Genomic DNA, 27,312 nt, shown 5'->3' on the forward strand with positions numbered 1-27,312 from the left:
TGGGAGTGTTTCCCAAACCGGGTTATTTCGATTGCAGTGTAAACCCAGTAGGCACAATAACTGTGGTACTGCAGACCATGGCCCCTTTCAAAGGCCAATAAAAGGTTACATAAAAGGACTTTTTTTTTTCTTTGTGTCAGGTAGAATCAAACTCTTCCTTATGGCTAATTTTATTTTTTTCCAGAGGGATTTTTCTTTCTAAGGTCTCGTAGAGTAACAACTTAAGATGCTGCTGGGAACTTTATGACATCTCTGAACTGCAGAACTCCTGCATGTGCACTTTGCTCTCTTGAAAGGCTGTTGCATTCTTTTTGGGTTCTTAGGTGATAGTGGAAGCAAGAAAATAGTTGAGTTTAAACTTAATCAAAACAAAGTGGATATGGTATTAACAGGTGATAGATATTCGGGAGAACCATCTGGATTTTTGCAAATTTCTGTTCCACTAGGAATGTCAGCCTCAACTTTAACACCATCAATAACAGTAAATATTACATGTAGTTTGTGGGGCTTATTGCTGTACCACACATGACAGCACACTGCTTTTCCTGCTGTCTCTTAGCATCTTACTAGGTGCAGATACTTCCCTTTGTTGTGTATTCTTCACTAGTAACTCTCTCATACTGCAGCCCTCAAAAAAGGTAGATAAATGGTAGATAAAGCCTCATTTCGTAAGATAATAGCTGATTTCCCAAGGCAAACTCTAGGTTTTCTTTGCAGCTAGGTGATCTCTTCTTTGAGGGGCATTGCTCAGTCATGAAATAGTTGTTCCACTCTGCATAATGAGGAACATATCTGTCTGTTGACAGATGGAGAAAACATATAGAAAGACAGGAAGAGAAGGGTGACCTTAGTAAAAGAGCACTCTAAAAGCAAACTGGTTGCTCTATTTTGATCTAGAAACAGCTGATTCAGATGTAGAGATACCTGTTTACTGGCAAGTCTAATGATTTTGCTGGCATATCTGTGGACACAAATGTTTGCAGAGCAAGTCAATGCGTTGTAGTATCACTACCAACCTGTGGTCTTGGAGCCAAGACCGTGGTTCTGTCCCATCCCTCCCCCTGCTCAGAAGTCCAGTGTTTAAAGCCTTGTTTTTTCTCTCCTTTCCATAGTTTTTCTAACATATTCAGAAGCACGTTAACATGATACTTTCAGTGTCTTGCTAAAGCCGATGTTTAGTACGTTTTGAGGGCAGACCTGGAAACATATTCGAATAAGAGGAATGGAAAGTTTAGGAATCCGTGTCCTGTAAGAATCTTTTATTGCTTTATCCCTTTTTAAAGGAGGAAAGAAAAAGGGTAACACATGACTTTTTTAGTCAGATACAGTCTATGTCATTTTGAGTTGGTGTCACTGAGTGCCTATAGCTATGGTGCTCTAACTTCTCTTTCAGGGAGACAATTCCATTTTAGTGTCTAGTTCTAATAAATGGTGATGATGAGGTAGGCATTGGAAACTTTGGCCAACAATAAAATTGTTTAAATATTTTACTTAAATTTTGGTGAAGCCTTGTACTCCAGTTTACTGTATTTTGCTCTCAGGAGCTACAGTTTAGGTGACTATACACTATTTATTCTGGCTTTGCCAGGTGTAGTGTGAATGAAGAATTTCCTACCTGTGACAAAAGAGATCTTATTTTTAAGTATGTGAGTAGAAAAAAAAAATAGCTAAAGACTTAATCATAACATTTTATAAGTATCCCAAATTAACTTGATGCTTAAGTAAGATAACAATAGAGAGCTGAATGATGGAAAGCTATCCTTTATAATGTCATATGTTTCTCCTTAAATTAATTAATTTTGTTCACTGTCCACCTTGTATTTGCTTCTACATAAAGTGTCAGGCTAGGCACTAAATCTGCAATTTTTTCCAAGCAGCTTACTTGTTAAAAGGTTGTTCTTGGACAGGAATTTACCAAATAGATGGAAAAAATGTTGGAGGTAATTCACAAACATCATGGAACCACTGAGCTTCTGGATAAAATGTGAACATGCTCATCCTGCTCCTCCCCAGCACTTCTCAGAACTTCTCATTTCTACTCTTTTTCCCCAAATGAGCTGAAACCAAGATGTTTTGGCATAAAAGAATGATTGGCAGTTATTATGTTTTGGAGGCAGGAAACAATGAAAAAACATAGTTTGGTTCAATTTCAACTAAATTGTTTCCGCCCTTCATTTTTCACTTTGGCAGCCAAACCAAACCAAGGAGAAAAAAAAACACCCAAGCCACAAAACACTACTCTTCAGTGCTATAAGTATATGCATGTGTTTGTAGTTTAAGGCACTTAAATCATAAGTGTCTCAGCATATTTGCACATGATCTGTTGTGTACACAAGCACTGTTTATGTGAAGTTGCTTTATGTAGGCAGGTGTCTCCTTTTGCACGTGGAAGCATTCATCATTTCTGTAGTTGCAATTTAGAAATGACTGAAAATGTGACCTTTGTTGCATTCTTTTGGGGAATTAGAAAAATATGCAGAATTATTATCTTGATGTATAATAGACTGCAGCTTGAATCTTACATTACTTTCATCCACTTTACTAGTATGAACCCTTTGACTTACTTGATTTTTGTTGATTTTACAATTGTGTAAAGGGAGCAAAGACAACTGTTAGGAGGAAAGCATGTCTATCATAGGATTTGTCTGTCATTTTCTTTTTGAAAATGGTAGGCTTTAAATAGCACTGTAGGCATAGTCATGGCCAACCTGCTTTTCCAACTCACATCTGCTTAAAAATCTTTCCTAAATAATGTTACTGTTTCTGTGAGTTAAGGAGAACACTACCTGATGTCCGTGGTTGCACTAGAAGTAGATCACATCTTTCCATGCCATGACCTTATCACTTTACTCCTTCAACTTGGTAATTTCTTTACAGATTTTGGCATGGAGAGGTCTTGTGTCTTGCTGTATGTTCAAAGGCACTGTAATAATAATGAACTACAACAGGCAAAAGAAAAAGATTGTCACAGTTATTTGCTTTTTCAGTTATCTCGTCATCATTTGTAGTAAAGGTCTAAGTGAAGCAAAGGACTCGGCTCTTTGAGTTCAGCATAAATTGACAAGAAACTTCTAACACACTGTTCCTTTTAGACAAAAGGCAGCTTAGAAAGTTGCTCCTGTTTCAATATGTGACCTCTGATATCTAGTGAACTATGATGGGGATTAAGTGTTCAATCTGAAATTGTAATTGTGTTATAAAATAATCAAGGTGTGACAGTTTAAAAAAATATTTTAACAGTACAGTAAGTTCAATGACAATTATGATTGGTACTAATATGATTTACTACAGGAGAGGAAGTCTTATAGGGAGAACAAGATCTAAGTACCACCTTTTAGTATAGCTCTGTAACAGCTTCCATTTAGATGACTACTTTCCATGAGACAGACTGAAAGTTGTTAAAATAATTAACTGGCATTTCATAGAATCACAGAATGCTAGGGATTGGAAGGGACCTCAAAAGATCATCTAGTCCAATCCCCCTGCCGGAGCAGGAACACCCAGATGAGGTTACACAGGAACGTGTCCAGGCTGGTTTTCAATGTCTCCAGAGTAGGAGACTCCACAACCTCCCTGGGCAGCCTGTTCCAGTGCTCCGTTACCCTCACTGAGAAGAAGTTTCTTCTCATATTTAAGTGGAACCTCTTATGTTCCAGTTTAAACCCATTACCCCTTGTCCTACCATTGTTTGTCACTGAGAAGAGCCTGGCTCCATCCTCCTGACACTCACCCTTTCTATATTTATAAACATTAATAAGGTCACCCCTCAGTCTCCTCTTCTCCAAACTAAAGAGACGCAGCTCCCTCAGTCTTTCCTCATAAGGGAGATGCTCCACTCCCTTCATCATCTTGGTTGCCCTACGCTGGACTCTCTCCAGCAGTTCCCTGTCCTTCTGGAACTGAGGAGCCCAGAACTGGACACAATATTCCAGGTGTGGTCTCACCAGGACAGAATAGAGAGGAAGGAGAACCCCGGACAGTACTCAATACATTGTAGTTGCTCTCTTACGTAAAGAGCAACTCCACCACCTCGCCTGGCTGTCCTGTCTTTCCTGAAGAGGACGTAGCCATCCATGACCATGTTCCAGTCATGTGAGCTGTCCCACCATGTCTCCGTTTCTGAGAGGCTGGTTTCCTTTCCCAGCTTGATCAGGTGCTCACTGTTGGGTGTTTGAGGTTTAGATCCACAGAGTGTAATTTTTGCACATAGTTGGACATCTTTGCTTAGGTGCTGTCCAGAAGAAATTAGACATGTTATCCAAGATAGAGCCGCTAACGCCCTCATCACCTGATTATGGTTCAAACCCTAGGTTTTACTTTTGGTACCTGTTCCACCCCCAACTGGCATGACAAGGTAGCAGAGTGCATCAACAGGGCTGTACAGGACTGTGCAGACAAATTCTGCTCCCTGTTTCAAACATCATGGTCGATGACAAAGTCGCATAGAGGAGAGCAAAAACCAATGCAGCACTTGGGAGATTAAAGCAGCACGTCTAGAATGAAAGAGGCATCCGGTTTCAAACAAAAGTAGCTACGTGTCACACAGTTGTCATCACTAGTCTTCAGTACGACTGCAAAACTTGGACAATTTAAGTTACTGTGTTAAACATCTGAATAAATTCCACATGTGCTGTCTTCATGACCTTAGTGGGTTAGTACAGTGGGATCAGTTCCACCACTCTGAAGTCTTTGAGTGTTCTCACATATTCAGCAGTAAAGCAAAACTGTTACAGGTTCAGCTGTGCTGCTCTGGGTATCTGGTGGGGACATCAGGCTGCTCAAAGCCATTTTGTTTGTCCAGAGACAGCAAGGCTAACAGCTCAAAGGCGAACCATCACAATTTTATTATACAAGAAGTTGCTCAAGGAGCGTCTTAATATATACCTACCATGATATGGGGCACTATACCTGAAATCCATCTGCTTGACAAAGCATGTTTTAAGGCTGTTAAACCCTATGAACAAAGTCCTGAAGAACACAGCAGAAAATCCAAAGAGGAAGTGTAATTTTATAGAAAGATGTCCATTACGTCCAAAATGAGTAGTGTGTTGTCAAAATTGGGCTTCCTTCTCCAGAATGAAGCCGTGGAAGCTGAATGTTTACCTGGTAAGTCTTTGGGTGTCTCCAGCATAAGCACCATCACAGCTTCAGTCAGATGGTCTGCGAGTGCCACAGCCAGCAGGCAATACAGCTGTTACTGCTCATCTGAACTGAGAACATCTATTGAATAGGTCCTCTTTTCTATTGAATGGAAACGTGAATTTACTGGAAGAGGTTATCATTGCATATAATTTCTGTTAAATTAGCTCCGCCTGATTATGAGCCTTATCAGGAACAGAAATAACCAGCAATCCTCCAGCAAATAGTTGAAATGAGTTAGCTTAAAAACTGCATTAAACTGTCTTAGCTATCAAATGATGCAATCAAATTAAAAAATGATGTGCCCATAAATGAACTGGGAACAAATGTACAAAGTTGTTATGGCAACTGAAGTAGTGAAGTTACAATGATGGGTCCTGAATTCTTGCAAATAAAAGTAAACGAATTTCCAAGGTAATTGGAATTTCTTTCAAAAATTATTTATCACAGCATCATCTTTCATAGTTTCAACAGAATTGATTTGAAGGCTTTCTAATGAAATATAATTAATCAAGAGGAAGGTTTTAGTAGCTTATGAATTACTATCATCTTGGTATTTAAATTCTAATAATCAGTTACACTTGCTGCACCATTCCAGCTTTTTCAATTCATACGATTTTATTGGACATATATCTTTTGCACCTGAGCAATCAGATTGTTATTTCTGTTATGTATTGCTTTATAGTAGCTAATATTTTTTGTCTAATCCATCGAATCCTACTTAGTACAATACTTTCTTTCTTACTTTGGAAGAATACTTCTTTTTATGCTAGTGATATTTGACAGTACACTTAAATGGGCTCTTTTGATGTGTCTGCAAAACCCTGGCCTTAATAGGGCAACAAGTGTCTCTGCAGCAAGAGCATTTATTATCATTAAGCCTTTTTTTCAAACAGTTTGCTAAGGTGGGTGCATGTTGGGTGCTGCATTCCTTAGGAAATTTGCTCTAGGAATTATAAAGCTCTATGGCTGCATTTGTCATGGGGTTTGTGGCTGTGCTGGGACACTTCCTCGAATCTCAGAATTTTTACTTAAGCCGAAGAATGGTGAAATCAGTGTTGCAGTTACTGTGCTCTGTCAGAACATGGTTTTCAGTCTGGAGAATCAGAACAGACATAATGGAAATGAGTCTTTTTTTGCAAGAGGCTGGACCAACAGGCAGAGAAGTTATTCCTGTATTTTTCTAAAAAACCACAGGGTGAGAGGCTTATAGTTCACCCATTGAAGCAGTGCCCTAACACAGAATCACAGAATGGTTGGTATTGGAAGTGGTGTCTGGAGATAATCTCTCCAACCACCTCATAAAGCAGATTCGCCTAGAGTAGATTGCACAGGATCACGTCCAGGCGGGTTTGAATGTCTCTAGAGAAAGAGACTCCACAACCTCTCTGGGCAGCCTGTTCCAGGGCTCTGGCACCCTCAAAGTGAAGAAGTTTTTCCACATAGTCAGATGGAACCTCCTGTGCTTCAGTCTGTGCCAGCTGCTCCTCATCGTATCGTTGGGCACCAGTGGAAGGAATCTGGTCCCATCTTAACATCCACCCTTGAGATATTTATAAACACTGATGAGATTCCCATCTCAGCCATCTCTTCTCCAGGCTGAACAGACCCAGCTCTCAGTCTTTCCTCCTATGAGAGATGCTCCAGACCCCTAATCATTTTTGTAGCTCTGCACTAGACTCTCTCCAGTAATTCCTTGTCTTTCCTTAACTGGAGGCCCAGAACTGGACATGGTATTCCAGATGTGGCCTCACCAGTGCTGAGGAGAAGGAGAGAATTATGCAACTATATCTTTTAAGGTTATTGATCATTTTCTTTCCTCTCTTTTTGCCTGCTTTCCAGGTCCCTTTGAAGACAACTCTTCAATCTATAAAAAGACTGAAGACATTTTGTTGTACTTCTCAGGTTTATCTTTACCAGAGAAAAACCCAATTCTTTCAATCTTACTTCATTGGTCACATTTTCTGAGCAGCCTATGAGTCATCTTGCCCCTCTTCCTTTCTAGTGGGTGTATAAATGTGTATATAGCATCCAAAATTAAACACCATAGGCTTCCAGAGGCTCCACCAGTGCCGAGTTTCTCAAAACAATTACCTCCATGGCTTCTGTTTTCCAGTTCAGAAAACAACCTAGAATTAGTCTTTCTTCTTTTACAACAACATTGCATTCATATTTTAATTACCCAGAATTCCCCAAGCCTTTTCTTCAATATTTGAAAGTCATTCACCATTTTGGTCTAGCACCTTTGTTGTGTGTTTTTGTTTTCTGGTTTCCCCTGCTGCCTTCCCCTGCCCAGGAGTACTTTTGGCAATTGGTTTTGGAGTATTTAATCATGTTGATTTCTGACCATTGTTTCTGTCAGTCAGTGTCTGCTCCCTTCCTTCTGTATTCTCTGCAGAATTTTGTGTGTAGGTTTTTTTGACCACATCAGTGTTAATGAAATTATTGACTGTGGACCCATCATATCTTTGTGGTATGTATCTCAAAATATTTTCCCGTTTGATAACTACTTTTTGAAAATGGATTCTTCTAATTGGAAATGTACTCCCATTCTTCATTACAATGATTGTATCAGCACTGCTGTTTTCCTTTTTAACTTGAGACAGTATCAGCTGGAATTGTGTAGCAGTTTTAACAAAGGTCAAAATATGCTACATTTTCTCCCTTCCTTTATCCACTAAGCCAGTTACCCCTTAAAAGAAGTAAATTACATTAGTTTGACATTATTTGGTTTTGACAAATCCATGGTGGCTGTTAGTTATCATTTTAATTATCTCCAAAGTGCTTAAAAGTGGATAGCTTAAAAATTTGTTTGGTATCAAAATTAATTCTGTAACTCCCTGGGTCCTGTTTTGTTGGTTTATATATATGTGGTTATATATATATACACATATATATGTGTGTGTATATAAATATAGGTGAAATATTTCCCTTTCTATAGTCATCTGGAATCAGCATCATCTTCTGTGAGGTCTCAAAGATGATTTTTAAGTTAAGAGATCTTGTTTTATACTTTCAGGAGAATTTCATTATTCTGTTCTGCATTGAACTCAAACCACCATCTCCTTTCTTCTTTCCTGACTAATCTGCCTGAGACAGCTAACACAAGTGAAGAAAATTTCATTTGTTCCATAGAAAATACTTTCCTTGAGTCAGGAGTGAAGCTTTGACAGGACTTGGCTCCTTGCACTTGGACATATTTGTTGATAAATGGTTAATAAAAGAAATGTAACCAAATTTTACAGTTTTGTGGTGTCTGTAGAAGCATTCACTGAGGTAGGTAGCTGCATAAGCACATGGGCAAGTCTGCCTTATGGTAGTATGGAGAAAAAAATATATATATATATATAAAAAAAAAAGGTACAGGTATTTAGCATGCAAAAGACACTTCATACCTGTCAGCAAAGCCAGTCATATTGAAGCACACATTGTGGAAAAAGCATGAGACCACCTAAGTAGTCACTTTATTGCATATGTAACTACAAGTGAATAAAGCTTATATGGTGACAGCAACTCTCAGGATCCAGATGAACCAGAAAAAGGAACCAAACCTATAGTTCTCAGTGGGAAAAGTGGGACCACACACCTATGTGCACATACAGCTAGTGGACCGAGCCACATTTTTTAATTTTTGTGTATTGTTTCTGCTTCTGAGCCATGAGTAGATATAAAAACAAAGAAAATAGATGATCCAAGTCCTCTAATCTCAGAGCTTTACACGAGTAAGATGTGTAAACTAAAAAACTAAAGGCGCATGTTTCTGTTAAATTAAGTGCACTTCTGATGGTGAAGTTTCCTTAAGCATGGATTGTTCAGTCATTATAATGTGAGCGAGATGGACCATAATATACAGATATCTCTGTGCTATGGCTGAGAAGCAAAGACACCAGAAAAGAAAGGGAGAAATCACTGCACATCTTTAGTCTTTGCGACTAATTTTCAGCCTCTTTGGTAGACTTCAGAGCTCTACGTCCATCTGCCAGGGAAGATGATTAGTGTGATGATGTTGCCTCTGTGCTGCAGAGAATCCAGCATTTCCTCGCTTCTGGTCTACCACAGTTCCACTTTGAACCTGGTATTTGGGACAAGAGGAATGACTGTGCACAGCAGAGTGCTTTTAGCATAACTGTACCATTCCTGCTCTGTCTGGATTTGGACAAAAGTGAAGGGAAAACAAAAGGAATGAATTAGTTTGGAGAATGCTGCTTAAGCTTGGAATATGAACTCTGTGCAGTATGAGCTGCACAGAAACTATTGGCTTCAGAATCAACCTTCAATTCTTTGGCAAGTGAGCCACATAAGCCTGATACAAACCACAAATACATTTGACTTTTGCCTAAATAAAGTCTTTATTTTTTCTAATTTGTTGCTGGATGTCATACTTACCCATTTTGTTTTGGAAATAAATATTCTGACTTTGAAAATGTTGGCTACTTTCAAAGTGCAGCTTGGTTTTGAAAGCAATGAGATTTCTTTTTTCTTTTTCTTCTTTTTTCCAAAAAGAAGTTTACAGTTTGTGGCTGGTTTTTGTTTTACATTGGACTATCTGAAATGGAGACTCACATTTCTTCAGCACAATGTGTAGATGAAGTGTATTCCTTAGAAATGAATACAATTTCATGATACTGCTGTGAGTTTAAACAGTAGCAAATTGCTGTCTGAAATCTGTAGAACTTTGAAAATCAAACGAATCAACCAACAAAAGAACTGAGGAAGTTGCACCACAATCATAAGTGATGAGTGAAAGAGCTGGAAATTAAGTCTGATGATCCTGGATTTGCTCCCTGATCTGAGCTCACTGTCAAAATCTGAGAGCTCTGTATGTGTCATATAACAAGATAATAGACAAAAATATTGGGTTCCAAATTAGAAAAAGTAGTATATTTCCAATTAAATTTCTGGATAGTTTTCTGGGGAAAAAATTTCTAATCTATGAGCTATATTTGTAAATTGTAAAGTTTCACAGACAAATTACAGATGTTTTCTAATCAGGTATGTTTTACATGAAGAGGAATAAAAGTGGAAGAAAAATCAACCAGGGACCTTTTAATAGGGAACCATGACCAAAGAAAAAAATAGAACTGAAAACTGGAATCTCAGATGTATGGTATTTCTTTCCAGTAAGATTTTACTTTGATCTTTTTGTTCAGAGTCTTCGGACATATTAGCTACCGTTCAGACTGGGAACTGGTGAAGGTGGACTTCAGACCATCCTTCCCGAGGGAATGCACTGATGATGACTATGAATCTTGGGACCTCACTAATCTACAGGTATTCATGGTCTTATGTTACCTGCTGCAACTTTTCCATAGCTTTCAGATTCACATAAAACTGTGTGCTAGGAAAATGTTTTCACATAGAATTTGGATGCTACATCTCCATCTCCTTATGTTGGTATTTGCTGATATTACAGTAGTTTAAAATTAAGGAGGATTTTGTGTCCCTGTGGTTGTGTGATCCATGCTCTTGGAAAAGCAGAAGTATATCTGTTGGTCTGCCGTAATAATAGGTGGTCTTCCTGTCTTATGAAGCATATACCATAATCTACAATGTGTAATATTGATTGAAACAATTTCAACATGCAGTCGTATGTTCTGCCAACTTCCTGACCACATACTCATATATAAATTGCCATAAGTAAAGCCAATCCCAGAGGTAATTTAGCATCTCAGTGGACTGATCATGTAATGGAGTCCAGTTGTTTTGGGCAATACCATTTTTGCAGTAATGCATTAAGGCTGTGCTTATCCTGGTGCTCTGGCCAAATCCAATTTTGGGAAGCTACATTCTCCATACAATGTATTGATTAAAGAGACCAATGTGAGTGGACTGTTTTACATTATATGTAATGTGTCATATTTATTCACAATCATTCTGATTATTATGCTTGTGCTTCTTCACTACATTTGTTCTCTTGCTCTCTGCAGAGCTGTTTGGTTTTGGGTATTTTTTGTGTATTGTTCTGTGTTATTCCAGCTTTCCAGCTCTCGTTTGCTGGTTCTCATACCTCATTTTACCACTTCTTGCTTGGGAATGCGGTGTTAAGATAGCCTTCATTCTACTTGTGTCCACATGGTTGGTAATTTGCGTTGAATGCTGACATGAGGCATAGTGATTTAGACAGAACTTCAGCCATCTGCATCCACACCGAATTTTTAAATGGTCAGTTATAGGGTTGTGCCTAGATTGTGCACACATGACATGGGTTAAATTCCACTTGAAATTTTCATATACATTTTTGGATTTGTGCCCTGAGATATAGTGTACGTTACAACTTCATAATGGCCCATTATTGGATGGCGGTGACGATGTGAGCTTTGTATACCCAAACATTTGAATATGAAAGAGTTGATACAACTTTATAGTCTTGGCAGCAAGACCAGCCTTTTTCATGGCAACATGAGGTCATGTCTGTGTAGTGTAGGTTACAGTGTGCAATAGATCTGGTGCTTTGATTTTCAGGGTGATCGTTGCATCATGGGCCAGCAGAGGAGCTTTCGGAAGAGGAAGATTTCATCATGGTGCATTAAAGGGAGAAGTTTCACATCAGCTCTCACATCCAAAGTTTGTGAATGTGTGAACTCTGATTTCTTATGGTGAGTCTGTCTGGGGAGCTTTTGAGGTATTTCTAGTGAAGGATTTCAGCTCCTCCTTTTACCCATCTCCCACATAGCCATGTATAAACGAAGAGGCAACAGGTAATTGGAATAAGAGGTTGGTTTTTGTATTTGACTTTGTTTAAAAACATTATCGTGTTTCAAGTGTTTGTTCCACCTGACTGAACAAATCCTGATGTTTTTCCCTATTGATCAAGACTTGAAAAATGACCATTGGATTTATTTATAAGGCAAGCAAACCCTTTCTATTTGTGAATGAAGAAAAAAGAAGAAAACAAACAAACAAAAGCCAAATCAAAAAAACAAACACACACACACAAAAAAAAGAAGAAGAAACATGTTGGTCTGAGTAGCAAAGGATTCCTTTTAAAAATCTATGCTCCTAAGAGAGTTAATTTTGCAAAACTGTCAAAGTAATTACAACTAATTTTTCCCTCAGGTGTACACAACTCCCATTGAAATTAGAACAGAACTCGCTTAATGAACTTGTATGTTCAGCTGCTAGAATGATAATAAAAAAATCTTCTTACTCTTAAAAAAGTAGCCTCATCCACCACAAATTATACTGCTGAATGAAGTGGGAATAGTAATACCCTTGGTGTTGATGTCTTGCAGTGATTATGGGTTTGAGCGCTCTGCACCTCTGAAGTCAGAATCTAGCAAATGCTTTGCTGACTTCTGGTTTAACCCAGAAGCACCTCCTGAAGACTGTGTGCTGGGGCAGGCGTACACCAGCAGCACTGGGTAAGCTGATCTTGCGTTTAACTGGTTTGCAGTGACTTACAGAGCAGGGGAGAACAGCCCAACCAAGGGCAACAAAAGTGTAAATAAGACCAACTGTAAAAAAAATGGAGCATGTGCAAAAGCTTCCTACAGAGTAATAAAAGAGAAGTGTTACTTCACATGTTTGCAGCAGTTCAAAATCTAACCCATTTGAGAAGAGGGGGAGCTGTCTTGTACCCAGTGTTTTTATTTTTTGTTTTAGAAATGCATTTTATAAACATTGCTACACTTCTGATAGGAATGTCCTTTCAAAGGCTTTCTGGGTTTGTTTTTTTTTTTAGCCCATTCATGAGTTCAGACCAATTTTCAGTTTGAATCCAAAGAATTACTCTGAGAACATCTCACAGAACTTCTCAGTCTCTCACTTCTATGGGGGTAAGGAGTTCTGTGAAGAATAGATTCTTTTCCTGACCAGATGGGACACTCAGAATCAAAGGAAAGCTTTACTAACTGTAAACAATACCACATAGAATATACACTACAATGTAGTCTGACGTCTGTGCTGAAAATAACTTGCAGCTGGCATCTATTCTGGCTTATCATAACATCATCTCTGTCGGTTTTAGAGATGAGAACCAAATGACGAAATGTCAAATCTAGCAATAGAATTGCGGTCTCTATGTATATTTGCCTTACCAAGGAAAATGATGCCTTTTGGGTTGTGGCTGACAGCTGTGATATACAGAATAGGAATTCAAAAGGGTGAAATCCGATCCCAGTTTTAAAGGATGTTTAAAAATAACATACCTGAGTGAAACTGATCCATAAACAATTACTGTACACATCCAAGTATTTAATTATTCTTTAAAAGTGTTAGGCTTGTCACTCTTTGTACTGTTATGTTAAATAAACGCTTTAAGTGTTTTAAGAAGTGCATAGCTTTGAGACCAGTTGATAAGCAATTGGTTCTGGGTTAATGCAGAAGCTGCTTGATCTATTTTCTTCTTGATCTTTGGGTTTTGAACCAAGACATGTAGATCATTGAAGACCATTTAATGCTAGGAAAGGGTATGGCAGAGAGTTTGGCAGACTGTCTAGCTCCTGGAGGGCTGGTCAGGCATGTTTCTAAATTTGAAAAGGCAGACTCTTCCAATGCATACAAGTGAAATCTTCATCATGCTCCAAACCGTCTTTCTTCAACAGGTTTTACTCAGTAAAAGCAATGTCTCTCATCAAAGTATTTGCATCATGAGTAGGTTTTGATCAGCTATCTTGTCTGTTCGTGAACCCAAGGAATATTCATCAGCAACCATCAAACTCACATTCAGTGACTCTGATGGCATTCTCCTGCTCTCCTCTGATTCATTGTGCTTGCTGCTTACTGGTTTTTGCAGGTACAGGAAAGTCGTTTCTAACGTGTGTGAAGGTGGTGTAGACCTGCAGCAGAACTTAGCACAGCATATGTGCCCACTGACTGCTCCCAAGGGACTTCACATCAGCATCAGAGAAGAAAGCCTGGCTGTTAAGCCTGGAGAAGACATCACTTTCATCGTCAGACAGGAGCAGGTAGTAATGAACATTTGCTTTATGAAAGTTTCCTCACTCTTTTTATGGTTCCTTTCTCTCCTACCTGTTTTGCTGCTGAATGAGATTAAGTTGTGCTTGAAACAAAGACAAATGTCTCTCTAAATATTGAAGCTTTTGTTTTGAAATGAATCAGATAATCCAGTAAGCTCAGTGAACCACCAAGTTATTTCCATGAAACAGGATTTGTCTCCTTAGCAGTGTGGTCAGTTGCGATACCTTAAAAATATCGACTTTTTTGAAAATCAAAGGAACTAAATTACCAAATTCTCCTTGGAATGAACATTTCAGCAGACATATCAGAGAAGAAAAGAAATGCAGAAAACATTTAATCTTCTGTTCTAAGTGTTTTTGAGAATTTGCCTTTCAGAAAGGAATCGAGAAAAGCTTTAGAGAAATCAGTGAATAGAACAGCATAAGAACGTTTATTGTGTATTAGTTGTGTTGCCAAACATATGTTTTTTTTCTGTTTCTTGAGAGAGACAATGTCTTAAGGACCTGATCAAAGACAGCAAGTAACTTTTGGATTGTTTGCCATGGGTATGTTTCCTCATGCTTTCTGGTATTAGGCTCTAACTGTTGTGCTCAGGTTACAGGAGTATTGTACTTCCTGGCTAACCCCACTGATTTGCAAGGAATTGAACAAAGTTCACACATTTTGGCAAACCTGTGCGATATAAATCGGGCACTTGGGATTTATTTCTGTAATGGAATCAAGAAGGTTACGTGCAGAACACCAGGCTGCTTAATGCTTCACAGGCTCTGCATCCCAATACTTGTAGTGCCTCAACAGTTGTGTGGCAAGTTATGCTGCCTTCTCTTTTTGTAATTTGTTTGGAAATGTTTATTGTAAGAACAGAACATTTGGTTGCAATTTGGACTCTAATGACTGTGATAGGCAGCTTGACTTTCTGTCCTGCTATATAGATTCTGAACCTTTCATGAATCTCTGTGGTAATACATAAAAACTTTAAAACTATTCAAAAATCTTCGGAAGTCAGGGATCTTGACAGGAATCCTGTGCAGTGTGTTCTGATAAAGTCTTTGCTCCATACATTGAACTGGAAGGCAGATTTAGAAGAAATGTAGCAGTTTGCTGCCCCCTATGGCTAAGAAGAATGTTTATACTCAAATGCTCTGTTCATTGCTTAGAATTTAATCTATACAAAAAAGTCTAATGACAATTCTTAACAATACCTGAGTTTAAGAAACAACCCTATAGGATAAACCAAAACATACCACTTTCTCTGCTGAACAAAATTAATTTGCTAGTTGATATGAATGCACATGCGTTCATACAAACTCTAATACTAGGTGCAGGAATGCCAGACATCTGGGAGTAAAGAAAGCAAGCTTTGGGTATGTTTGGGCAGTTTCTAAGTGACCTTAGAAATAATAATAAAAATAATTTATAACTATAGTGATTTTTTTCCCAAATTCTGTTGGCTGAATGTATGAATAAATAATATCATAACAATTATCTATTTTGCGCTGATTCGTTTTAAATTTAGCTGCCTTTTCCCTGTGTGACACTTTTGTCATCTGTCCACTCCTTTCCATCTTTCCTGGCCAGGAAAAGAGAAGTGCCTTAATGCTTTTTAGATGGCACTCTCATCTTTACACTAGGGAACAACATTAAGAGAAGCTTGCATCTGCTGGCTTTCAACACTGATTTCTGTCTCACCTGGAAAAAATACACATTTGCTTGTTAGCGTAAAAAAGAGCAAACACAAACTGTTTGCAATCTAATGTCATCTGAAGAGATTCCACTTACTGGCACATTGCTGGCATGAAGACATCTCTTCTGCTTTAAACTTAAATAACATATTATCTCCTCTGCTATACTCTACTCATCTGTTGTCAAAAGAAAGATGTTATTTGAAAAAAAATATTCACAGTGGAGAAGCTTTCAAGGTCCTTTATGTGTGTTGAAATATGTTGTTTAGGTATTTGATAACCCTACAGGTTCTTTATTATGGGTATTCTGTTACATTATTAGCAATGCTCTTTCATCTGATAAAACATAGAAGAAAATCAACCAAACTGCAAAATAATAGAAGGAGGAAATATAGTATGTTTTCCTTCCCTTTGTAGTGCCAGGGTATGTGAGTTCTAGCCTTTCTTGTCTCCTTTGATTTTACATTAGTGCTGCTTTTTAGGATTCGATTTTGATATTAACCTATTTCAGAGAGTGGCTTATGGGGAAGTGATTTTTGAACACTTTGATGGGTGTCAATCCTTCTCTGCTCTGATGACCATTCAGGTCACCTGACTAGCATATGGAAGTATATGTTCCTTTCCTAGAGGCAATTAAGATCTTTAAACCAACATTGTGTTTTCACAGTATGGAGGATTTTCTGTCCAGCCTGGCCCTGCAACCTGTTTTAATTGCACTGTGATGGCCATGTACTGTGGCAAGTGAGCAGGAACATGTTGCTGAGGACTGAGGGGACAGGGGAGCTTGCTAAAGCAGTGCTGCCAGTAGCATTGAGAAGGTGTTGCTGCTCACAGCTAAAACGAGTTTTCCTTTGACTCCATCCACATCACCAGTCCACGTAGCAGAGGCCTGACTTCTCTCCTGACCAACCACACTGGGACAACATGAGTGATGGGAATATGCTTGTCCTCTGACAGTAGCATCAGTCTTGCAGTATTTTAGGCCTGAGTTTAGAAAAGCAGCGTCATTTAAAGGAGCACTTAGCAGAAATGCAATGAATTATAAATTATGTGAGATGTTTAACATGACAGAATTATTTGGCAGCACTTTTAAAGCCTTGCCCAAACTCAGCTCAATAATCTGCTTCATTAAGCATATATCTAATTTTGCAGTAGACTATGTTAGTTCTAGACATTCTCGTAGCTCTATATAATGCAGTAGAACTTTCTGCAAAGATCCCAGCTTGGACCTTGAAGGGTATGTAGTTGATTCCACAGAAGGTGCTGTGTAGATGGTCTAGACTAATTAATTTTACTTTATAATTCTATAGCCTAGAATTTCCCTGGATGAGTGGTAATTCACTAAAATAACAATATTCAGTTGCTTGCAATCATATGAGCATCACTCCAAAACTTAGGCCTGCCCTGCCTGTTAATGGCCAGCTGCATTAAAACCAGAGTGATAGTTTCTATATCATACAACTTGGTTAGCGGTCTGAGGTGTCTGATCTTAAGATAGCACATTACTGTGGAAAGTTAGTCTTACGCCTGATAATGCACACAGCATCTGTTGCACTAAAATCTCTGCCACGAGTGTAGTGGCTTTACTGCAGCTATTGCAATTGAGTCAGACTATCTGGTTCCACCTGAAATAGTGTTGTAATTCAGGAAGTGGTTATAGTCATGTGTCCTGTCTGTTTTGGTTCTGGCCATTTAAAATATTTTTGGTATATTTTTCTTTCAGGGTGATATATTGAATACCAAATACCAGGTAGATCTTGGAGATGGATTTAAGGCAATATATGTGAACCTTACGATGACTGGAGAACCCATCCGTCACCGCTATGAGAATCCTGGAATTTACCGTGTCTCGGTGAAGGCGGAGAATGTTGCTGGGCACGATGAGGCTGTGGTGTTCATCCAAGTCAACTGTAAATCAGCTCTCTGGTTTTCTTATTCTTTCTTATGTATAAAAACCTTGTGACAACTATGAAGTAGTAAAGTAAATTATGAATCACAATTAGGAAAAATACATATTTTTTCAATAACCTCAATAACCATCTTTCAGTGCTGTATGTTGTTAATGCAGAGGCTTGTAAACCTCATGTATTAGGAGGTCAAAGTTAGTTTTGTTTGGATTTGGGAGAAGGATGGTCTATTAATCTTTAAAATAGCAAGCATGCATTAGTTCAAATCTCAGGTTTGATCCATCTTTCTGAATCTAGACTGCTGGCAGTCTTAGCAGCTAAAATTTAACTCTTCAGACTTTCTTGTCTTAGGAGCTTCTAGGTGATGTGTGAAGCAAGCAAACAGACGTGTTGAGAAATGTACGAGCTCTTGCACGATTTTAACAAAAAAAGAAAATCTCAGTGTTTCTAAATGTCAGACTACTCATTAAAGTACTAGAATATAGATTTCAGGTAGGTAATTCTCACAAAGTTTTAAAGTGGTACTGAGTTATAACCTCATGTTGGCAGGCAGTACTAGTTGACTTAGACTTCTCTCCCTCTCCTTAATTAAGACTTAAAAAAAGCCCATCAAATAGTCTTAAAATAAAAGAATAGCACAGCACAGGGAATATCATGCACGATCACAAGCTTAATGTACCTCAGTCATCTCATAATTGAAATGAGGAAGAAAACTCGTAACTAGAACTGAATTTTCCTCTTCCTTTGAGATTCAAGACAGCTATTGCTTTGCCTGTTTTCAGATGTGTCAAAAATTCAGAAAAAAAGAAACATCAAAAGAAAAAATACTCATCTCGCATTCTCCATGTGTCTGTTTCCCTCTATTGTGAGTGGTGTTGTCTTCCACCTTAATCCCAAAGCAGTGGAAATTACTGGAGCCACATACAAGGCTGTGCACAGATCCGTGTGCTTTATGTCAGTCTGTCTGGTGACTGCGGATATCTCTGCGTTTTGCTAGTCGGAGTCCTGGAGTCCAGCGTTCCAGTTCTGCTTTGATTAGCAGGTGGACCCCAGCCCACTAATGCTAATTGCCAGTCTTCTAGTAAAATCAAGTGGAAAAGATCAGAATCAAATTCTTCACCTCGGTTTCATCATCTGTTTCTTCATTGCATTTGTTTTTTAAGTCTTTTGACAACTCCAAAGAGCTCAGATAAATTACTTAGGGCTTCACTGTTACTTTTTAGGAGCTTCTAGGTGCTGAGAAGTAGATCAAGTACAGGAACACTAATTCTGTACAAGCAACAAACAGCAAAAACTCTGTGTATCATCCTCCATCCAACTTCTTTCCATTCAGAGAATGATGAGCAGTAGCAAGCCCTGACAGAAAGCAGAACGACTGCTTCCTCCAAATGTGCTGCTGCTGTGGCCTATGTCAAGACAAACAGTAAAAATAAAACATGTCAGTTGTATTTAATGCAGTGGATTTACAAATGGAAGAAACTGGAGGTATTTTTCACTAATAAAATGACTGGTGCATTAAGAGGACTCTGGTGCTGAAGAGCAGAGGCAGCAGGGTGCTGGAAGCAGATGTGATCCGTTCCTGAGCTTGTCTGTGCATGCTGCACATGGTCTAGCAGGCTCACAGAAGCATATTACCCAGCCTGCTTGAATAAGTGCTTTCTGTGTGATTTACTCTCTTTCATTTTTTAAGTAAATTACAAGATTTGAAGAAATTAGCTGGCACTATTTCAACTGCTATTTCTATGTTCTAGAGAAACAGTAATAGCTGTTCAGGGACATTTTTCACTGTGGAATACCATGAAAGCAGGAATGTCCATAGAATACTGCTTTCACTCTATCTCCAGCTTATGTATTCCCAGGGAATCTTCAGAGACAAATGGTAAAGGGAGTATTTTTTTTACTCCTGCCAGGTTCTGTTGCTATGGGATGCCTTGTAATGCAGGACAATTATATGAACTTTGGCCTGTCATCCAGATTATACTTTCTGAGCCAGATCATACAATCTACAACTTGTTAATAAACTGTAAGAGAATTCAGAGTGAGTCTGATAGTGTAAATGTGAGTAGGTAAACCAGAATAAAAAGAAGAACTAGACATACATTTTCTTTTTTATGAAACCATAATCTCTGTACTGTTGAATAATCAGGGAGCTTTGAAAACTGTACTGAGATTGTAGCTTCGTTAAACAGAAAATAGTATAAGTCAGCTTCATTCCTGATTGCATACATTTAAGGGTTCTATGAAGCTTGTTCAAATGCATTATGGAGTTGTGTGACTGAGACAAGCAGAAGGACTCACTATAGAAACTACACTCAACATTCAAGTACCAAACAACCTCCCCTCTAAAAATTTTGGAAAAGAAAGTAACCTGCTTCTGGACCAAAACAATATCTCTCGGAATGATCAGTTTCCTCATGGAAAATGTAAATTTATGGCAAAATCAAAACATCTGGATGCAGATCCCTCCAGACTTCTTTAGTTTGCCTCATTGGAAGGAAAATCTGTTTCTAGGAGGAACAGATCTGATGGGATTCCTGCAATTTCTGAATGATCCTCAAGGCACTAGCAAAAGGAGAAGTGTTTTAATGCCATTTCAGTAAAGAAGCTATTGAAGAAACCATTTGTTTAAGCACTCAATTTGTCTTGAATTCATGTAAGTGGTTAAAGAGTCATCAGATGAAACAGACTGAAAGCAGAGCCTTATATTTGGATGAAGCAGCACGCAGGCTGCTTGAAGTGAGGAGGAAAAGAAGGAGGGTGTGCACAGCTGGGACGACTTGCTCTCAGATAAGTTCAGGCAGTTTAGTTAAAGTGAGTTAGAAGTGAACAGGCAATGAATCAGTTAATTAAGGAGAATAAGAGAAAGCCTTTGGACTGGTGTTAATTACCTTTAAGTTTGAACTGAGATGAAAGACCTTTGACTGAGTTAAAAAAATATGTAGAGTAAAACATAAATGGATGGGTTACTATTCGTTCTGTGTAATCCATGCATGTTGGACCATACTGGGTTTTGGTATCCTGAATAGATGTTGCAGCTGAAGTTAAGAAATTCTAGTTATCACGTTATACTACTATTATAAAGGTTTTATCTTCAGATAATCTGAAAAAGATATACTTGATACCTCTGAGGGAAAGTTTTGCTTTCAAGAAAGTTATTGTACTATGAAGCAAAATGCAACATTCAGAAGCAGATAAAATCATTGTAATGATGCATTTCTTTTATACAAATAGTAATGTTTACAGTCTTCATAGGCAAAAGTTTGGAAAGGAACAAACTTATTCTAAATGTGTATTTTGGAGTACAGGGGTTATCTGAGTTGCAAATAAATGCTCCCCTGATACACACATCTATTTTAAAGCTTTCATTAATGAGAGCTTATGTGCGGTGTGATCCTAACAGCTGATATTTTATAATGAAAATTAGTAGTCAGCAACATTTGTTTTCAGTTTTCTGCTTTTTCCCTTACCAGTTTGAGAGTTGTTAGAGTTCTATTCATTTGATCTTTCATTACCTTAAAAACAAAAACAAAAACTGAGATGCCTTTTCTACTTTTGAGATATTTGCTTGTGGTTTCTAGAACTGGACATGCAACCAAAAAATAGTACATCAGAGAGGTGCATTTTGGTGATCTGTCACATTATGCTACAATTTTGTCATTTTGTTTGTGTTTGTGGGTTGTTTCTTTCTTTTTTTAATTTTTATTTTTTATTTTTAATGAGATACTTCCAATTACGCCCATAGCTTTCAACACAGATATAAAGCAGGAGGAGGGTGGGAAATACATTCAGGACCTTATGGTGTGCAGGTGAGAGGCTTTTGGGGAAAGAAGCTTTAATAAATTGATGTAATTCTTGTTCAATTATATTTTGGGAACTTTGTTCAGCTCCACTGCAGGCTTTAAATTTAGAAGTGGTTCCAGTCATTGGGAGAAACCAGGAGGTGAACCTGACAGCCATCATACTGCCCAAGAACCCTAATTTGACAGTCTTCTACTGGTGGATAGGAAACAATCTTCAGGTACATGACTGGTTTTGACTGAGATTATTTTCAAATAATAAAGGTTGAGTGTCACCTTTTACTTTAATAGAAATACTGCCATGTTGCATGACTTCTTTTAGACCACCTTTCATTCCAAATAGCCAGTTATATCTGATGGTGAGCAGTGTCTAACTTCTCTTGTTTTATCACATACATTTAAGGTTTTGATTTCCCTTCATTACCTCTTATGTGGAAATGGAAATTTGTCTTCTAGAATTGGTTTGAATTTCTAACCTATTTTATTTCGGGGGGGGAACAACAATTTATTCTGTTTCATTACCTGTGGAAAAAAAACTTGTGGACAGGAATGAATTTGGAATCATAGCATTGGTGAATGATGAAACTTGGATTTATGCACTTCCATATTGATAATGTGAGTACTGTAAATTTAAGTGCTGTACAGAAATATATATATATTTGTTGTATAGATAAGTATTTTCTGTGAGTCTAAAATCAAGTGGCATACCAAAAATAACTGGGATATCAAAACAGTGAAAGCACTCAAACAATCTAGTGATATTCATATGGGAAGAGAAAGTCTAGATAAACATATCCTGGAGCAATAAATATCCAAGTACTTCTATTGGGAATATTTATTTTCTAGCTGGCTTAATTTCTTTTAAGGTAATTCTTTCAATAACAGATAAGTAAAATATTTGCTTTATGAGGGAGGCTAAGTACGACAGAGGAATGCTTCAGATAAGCACAATGAACTTTCTTCTTGTAAATGTGCTGTCTACCATAATCTCAGCCTGTATCTTTTCATTATTATTGACTTTGCCATTGCTAGAACAGGCATTGCAGATCGATGTCATCTTGTGAAGGGTTTTGTAATTCATACAGATGTGGTCAGGGAACAGAGTATCTCAGTTCTGCCTTGGAGGTTACGGTGGGCTGGTGCGCTTCCATGCGTCATGCTCTTAAGTTGACACAATTAATCCTTTTGACCTTGACTGTACCCCACTTTTTTTGAGGCAAATGGCTTGATATATATGTTCATGTAGAGATTTGTGAGCCTGACTCAAAATCAGTTTATTTCAGTGGAATCGAAATGAAAACCTAATACTCTAGCAATTATTCTACAAGAAATGTTAGCCCCATATGGCAGCTATTCTGTTTATAAACATTCAATTTAGGGAAAGAAACATCCTGTATAGAAAATTGTAATGGAACAATTTTAGAAAATGTTGACTAATTGAATAATTGATGTGAAACATTTTTGTTAATAGTTTTAGTGACTATCTCTTCAGACACTGTTCTTGTGGTTGTTGCTGAAATTCTGTTTTCAACTTACCTTTGTTTTTTAAAGCCACTCCTTACATTGGACAATTTTCTGGTGACAAAGTTTGCTGAGACAGGTGACGTCAGAGTTACAGTGCAGGCTTCCTGTGGGAGCTCCATGCTTCAGGATTCAAAAGTTGTCCACGTTTTTGGTGAGATACTACTCTTGTAGTACTTTTTGTAAAGTTACATCCAATGCTTTGTTTAATCGTTAACATTAGAGGGATTAACTGTCACTAGGTAACTCAGTGAAGTTGAACAGTGTGATTGTATGAAAGGGTTTCATCTGAAAAGTTTTGTTTCTTTTGCTTATTTTAAATATTACTGTGGTTCTCAAATGCTATATGTAGCAATAGTGTTTAAGTACTGTTTTGGCCTATGACTCGAGAATTTCTTAGAAATTTTAAATAAAATGGTTTAAATACTGCTGTAAAAAGGAAAATTTAGTTGTGTATATGCTCTCAGCATTAAAATTATGTAAAATAATTGATTTTTATCACAATATATCACTGTTCCTTTGATGCTTATCTGAGAGTTTGGATCAAATATAGCTCCACTGTAATTATTGAATAACCCTTCAGCTCTTGTTTCACATCGTGCCCTGGTGTGTTTTGTTGTGTCTTATCATGTGGTGACAAATGTAATGCTGATGAATTCTCTACATTTGTATTTGTGCTGTCAAATGTGGGAATTGTGATAAGTGAAAAAGCTTCTTTTTAATGCAGAGCTCAAAGCCTTCAGATATAATGAATACACAACATGATACATCTCTATTCTGTAAAGAAGTCTCTGTTATTTTTGATTTTAGTATATGTATTAATTAGTAAAAACCATAATTTCACTAAATGCAGCTTTTATGAACCTTCCCCTTTCCTAAGATAAATGGATTTAACACTTATGCTACCACTTCTAAGTGCATTCACTTTTTTATAAATCTTCACAACTATAACCCAACTTAGTGCGACCAGATCGATGACTCTGGCTTTCCAGCATTGCATGTGCTCTTATTGTTGGCCAGTCCAAGTGCAAGGAAGTACTAGTCATGAGGGAAATAAAAAAACCTCTTGAAAAGGAAAGCAGATTAAAATACAATTCTGTCAGAAGCATTGGGGAGGCCAGGTTTGACTTGTGCATTCCAGAGGTTCTCTTTCCTCTGCTTTACGTTAATGTCCCCAGGTGTTCATCCAGTGAGCCTAAATGGAGAAAGGAAAGACTTTAGAGACTTTTTACTGAGGAACAGCCCATTTCTGGTATTTCAGCTATTTTGAACAGTGTCCAGAGAAAAGCTGTACATGTACCTTGTTTTTTATGTTTTGAAGAGAGCAGTAGTTAGCCTTTGATATATCATTTCTGTTCTTATTTTCATAGCTAGTTGATGGAATACATAAAGTGTTCATTTTACGTGAAGAACAGGAACATGTAACGGGCAAAACCCACATATCTATGATTCAGTGAGAACAAAATCCATTGGCGCATTCCCATTACAAATAAAAGAAACCAACCACATCTGTGTGATGCATTGTCCTAAGGAAAAATTATTGTGAAGGTTATGACCCCAGAGTAAATCTGGTTTGTTTATTTTTTTTTTTCCTTCCTGCTTTTTTATCTTTAGGCACAAATTTGATGATGCTGACAAAAATCCAGAAACAAAGTGAGTGCCTGACAGGAGTGTACCCTTGCTCCATGCGAGAGTACACAACACAGAGCACTGGGGTTCCCAGATACTGCAGCCCTGCACAGCAAATATTGCCAGATATATGTTTTCAGCTTTCATTTCTGCAGAACTGTTTTTGCTCCCTGATTTGTTACTTGTTCAAAAATGTTTATTTGGGGGGGTTTGTTTGTTTTCTAGATAATTTTCATGTTCTTCCTCTGAAGTTTACTAAGCACCTGGACATGTACAACCCGGACATAGCGGAGTGGAGGGAAGACATAGGACGGGTGGTAACACGACTTCTTGCAAAGGTGCTCTTTCAGATTGCTTGTAAAATGTTCCCTCACCAGTTATAAAGCTTGAAGGTTAAGTTAATGCCTTCTCATTTAGAAAAAAGGAGGCAGAGAAAAATAATCAAGTGAACCTCATGAGCCACATTTCACACAAGTTTTAGCCTTGTGTTGCTTTTATGTGAAGGCTGTAGATGATGATACTGTAACATAGAAAGTTTAGGTCTAACACAGCCTAATTGGATTTAATGCTAAATATTGCTCTCTAGGATTAGGGATAGATGCGTTAGCAAATACTGCTGACTCCAAAACAGGAAGAATACCTTAAATGTGAAAATGTTGATAATGTTTAACGTTAAGCAAAGGATCCTGTGTAATATGAAAAGACATAGACTTTGTGTAAAAACAATGCAGAAGTTAAAAAAATTACAACATCAGTTGTGTAACTTTGAAAATTACATATAATATATAGGTGAACAGTTCATACATCTGTTTTTTTGGCTTACATTTGCAAAAGAAATGTCAGTTGGAAGCAGTTGAATCCTGGACGTTAAATCAAGTGCAAAGCCATGCAGCAGTTCTGTGAGACAAGTAAAAGCCACCCCATAAAACTGTGAGCTCTAGAGCAGTGGCCCACAGGAACACACGCTGCCAGCAACTGAGTGTGCACACACTGACTTCTTGTGAGGAAAGGAGCACTGAGGTGCAGGTTGATAATGTTTTAAAATTGCTTCTGTCAGAAATCACTTGACATTTCCTGGATCTACTGTAGTGCAAATGGGGTTCTGGGACTTTAACTTTTATACTTTTTCCTGCCTTTTTTAATGGTTCACATCAAATGTCCGAGTAAACTCCCACTTTTCTCAACTTAAACCCATTCTATAACCAACGTCAGTCAAACAAATGTTTTAATCCATTATAAAATTGTCCTTGCATTTTAGTAACTACTAAATCATTTGCAAAAGAATATGAACAATTTACTGGATTTTCAGAATCTGTTTGAGAAATGAAGGCTACAGAAAGTGCCCGGGGTGTTGTCATTAACATTGTATGGCTATATTGTACAACACATAGAGGACTTTGTGACTAGAAGACTTTGAGAAGGAGTGCACTTGACTTTCAGTGAGGTCTGCAGATATTCATAACAATTTTGGGAACTGAACTTAGGTGCTGTTAGTCTCACCCTGGAAGACTCTTCTTCATCCATTAAACACAGATGGAAAAGTAGCCTCCCTAAGCTAAAGTTAGCTGTAATGAATATGCCCTTCTAAGTCTACTAAGTGTCTGAATGGCCCACAATGGATTCTAAATCACTTAGGAATTTTTTTTATGTTATCCTAGAAATGCACAGCCGTTGCAGAGTTTTGCTAAAACTGCCTACCACTTCAGTTTGCTTCTTTCCATGATGCCACTAAATCTCTTTAATGCGATAACAATGCTTAGCTCTTCCAATCTTCAAAGAGCAGCTCACATTTCAGTTAATTTATGCTTGGCTTTGTTCATGTTTTAGCTTCTGGTGGAATCGCCTCTAAATATTAAGGATCTGAACACCAAAGACTAAAAGACACGTGTGGAGTTACTTGTGTATTTTCTGTGAAATAAAAAGCACACTGTCCTCTAATTTGCCATATGCCTTTCTCTTCACAGGAAACTAATATACCTGAAGAAACACTCATGACAGTCGTGAAACCAGGTCTGCCCACAACTGCTGACTTGCATGTGCTGCTACCAGCAAACCAACCAAAAAGGAAGAGAAGCGTGACTAGTGATAAGGTAACCAGAGCAATGTCTGTCTGGTTAGGACAGTCTCCATCCTGTTTTGCAGTCCATGACTGTACTCTCATTGTCTTTATGTGAAATTAAAAGGTGCTCCCTAACTATGTGAAGGTCTCACTCCCACCTGACAGGAGACATGTAAAAGCTAGAAACACTGTGACTGCTGTGTTCGACAGTGTATAGAGCAGCTGATATTAGTGTATTTCTCAAGAATAATATCAATCAGTTTTTTAAACAGAAACAACAGGGGTGGCATGTCAGTCTGTGAGGATCCAGTAGATCAAAGAGTATATTTAGAACACTGATATTTCTAAAGAATGACAAACCATCTCTGCATTGTCTTCAGAAACAAATTAGATTTCAGGTCAAACAGAAACAGAATCTTAATAGTTGACCTATAATGTAAAGAGCATCAAGCAGGTAGTTTCTGCCTTTATGAGCAAATGTCATTTTCAATTGACAAAAAACAAATATAGTGAACACAGGAGTAAAATCAGACATGAGTTTCTCCTTGCTTATTTCCAAACCATATTTCTTCCATAATAGCGATCTAGATGAATCTAGATCAGTTAGTGATCTAGAACAGGAGTCATTACTGGTCAAAGTAGCCAGCAATTTCAAAGAA

General features: G+C 37.9%; 1 protein-coding gene across 4 annotated transcripts in view; it reads left to right on the plus strand.

Moving 5' to 3' along the window:
* Positions 1-27,312, plus strand: part of SORCS2 (sortilin related VPS10 domain containing receptor 2) — a 562,584-nt gene that overhangs the window by 507,985 nt on the left and 27,287 nt on the right. For all 4 annotated transcript variants that reach the window (XM_082051270.1, XM_082051271.1, XM_082051272.1 and 1 more), the window contains exons 15-23: positions 10,290-10,410; positions 11,602-11,735; positions 12,372-12,500; positions 13,874-14,045; positions 17,464-17,650; positions 21,532-21,665; positions 22,996-23,119; positions 24,820-24,932; positions 26,559-26,684. In XM_082051270.1, the coding sequence (XP_081907396.1) occupies positions 10,290-10,410; positions 11,602-11,735; positions 12,372-12,500; positions 13,874-14,045; positions 17,464-17,650; positions 21,532-21,665; positions 22,996-23,119; positions 24,820-24,932; positions 26,559-26,684 (1,240 nt within the window). The remainder of the gene's footprint in view (positions 1-10,289; positions 10,411-11,601; positions 11,736-12,371; positions 12,501-13,873; positions 14,046-17,463; positions 17,651-21,531; positions 21,666-22,995; positions 23,120-24,819; positions 24,933-26,558; positions 26,685-27,312) is intronic.

This window comes from Streptopelia decaocto (genome assembly GCF_964273445.1).
Source record: "Streptopelia decaocto genome assembly, chromosome: 4".
In the NCBI taxonomy this organism is placed as follows: domain Eukaryota; kingdom Metazoa; phylum Chordata; class Aves; order Columbiformes; family Columbidae; genus Streptopelia; species Streptopelia decaocto.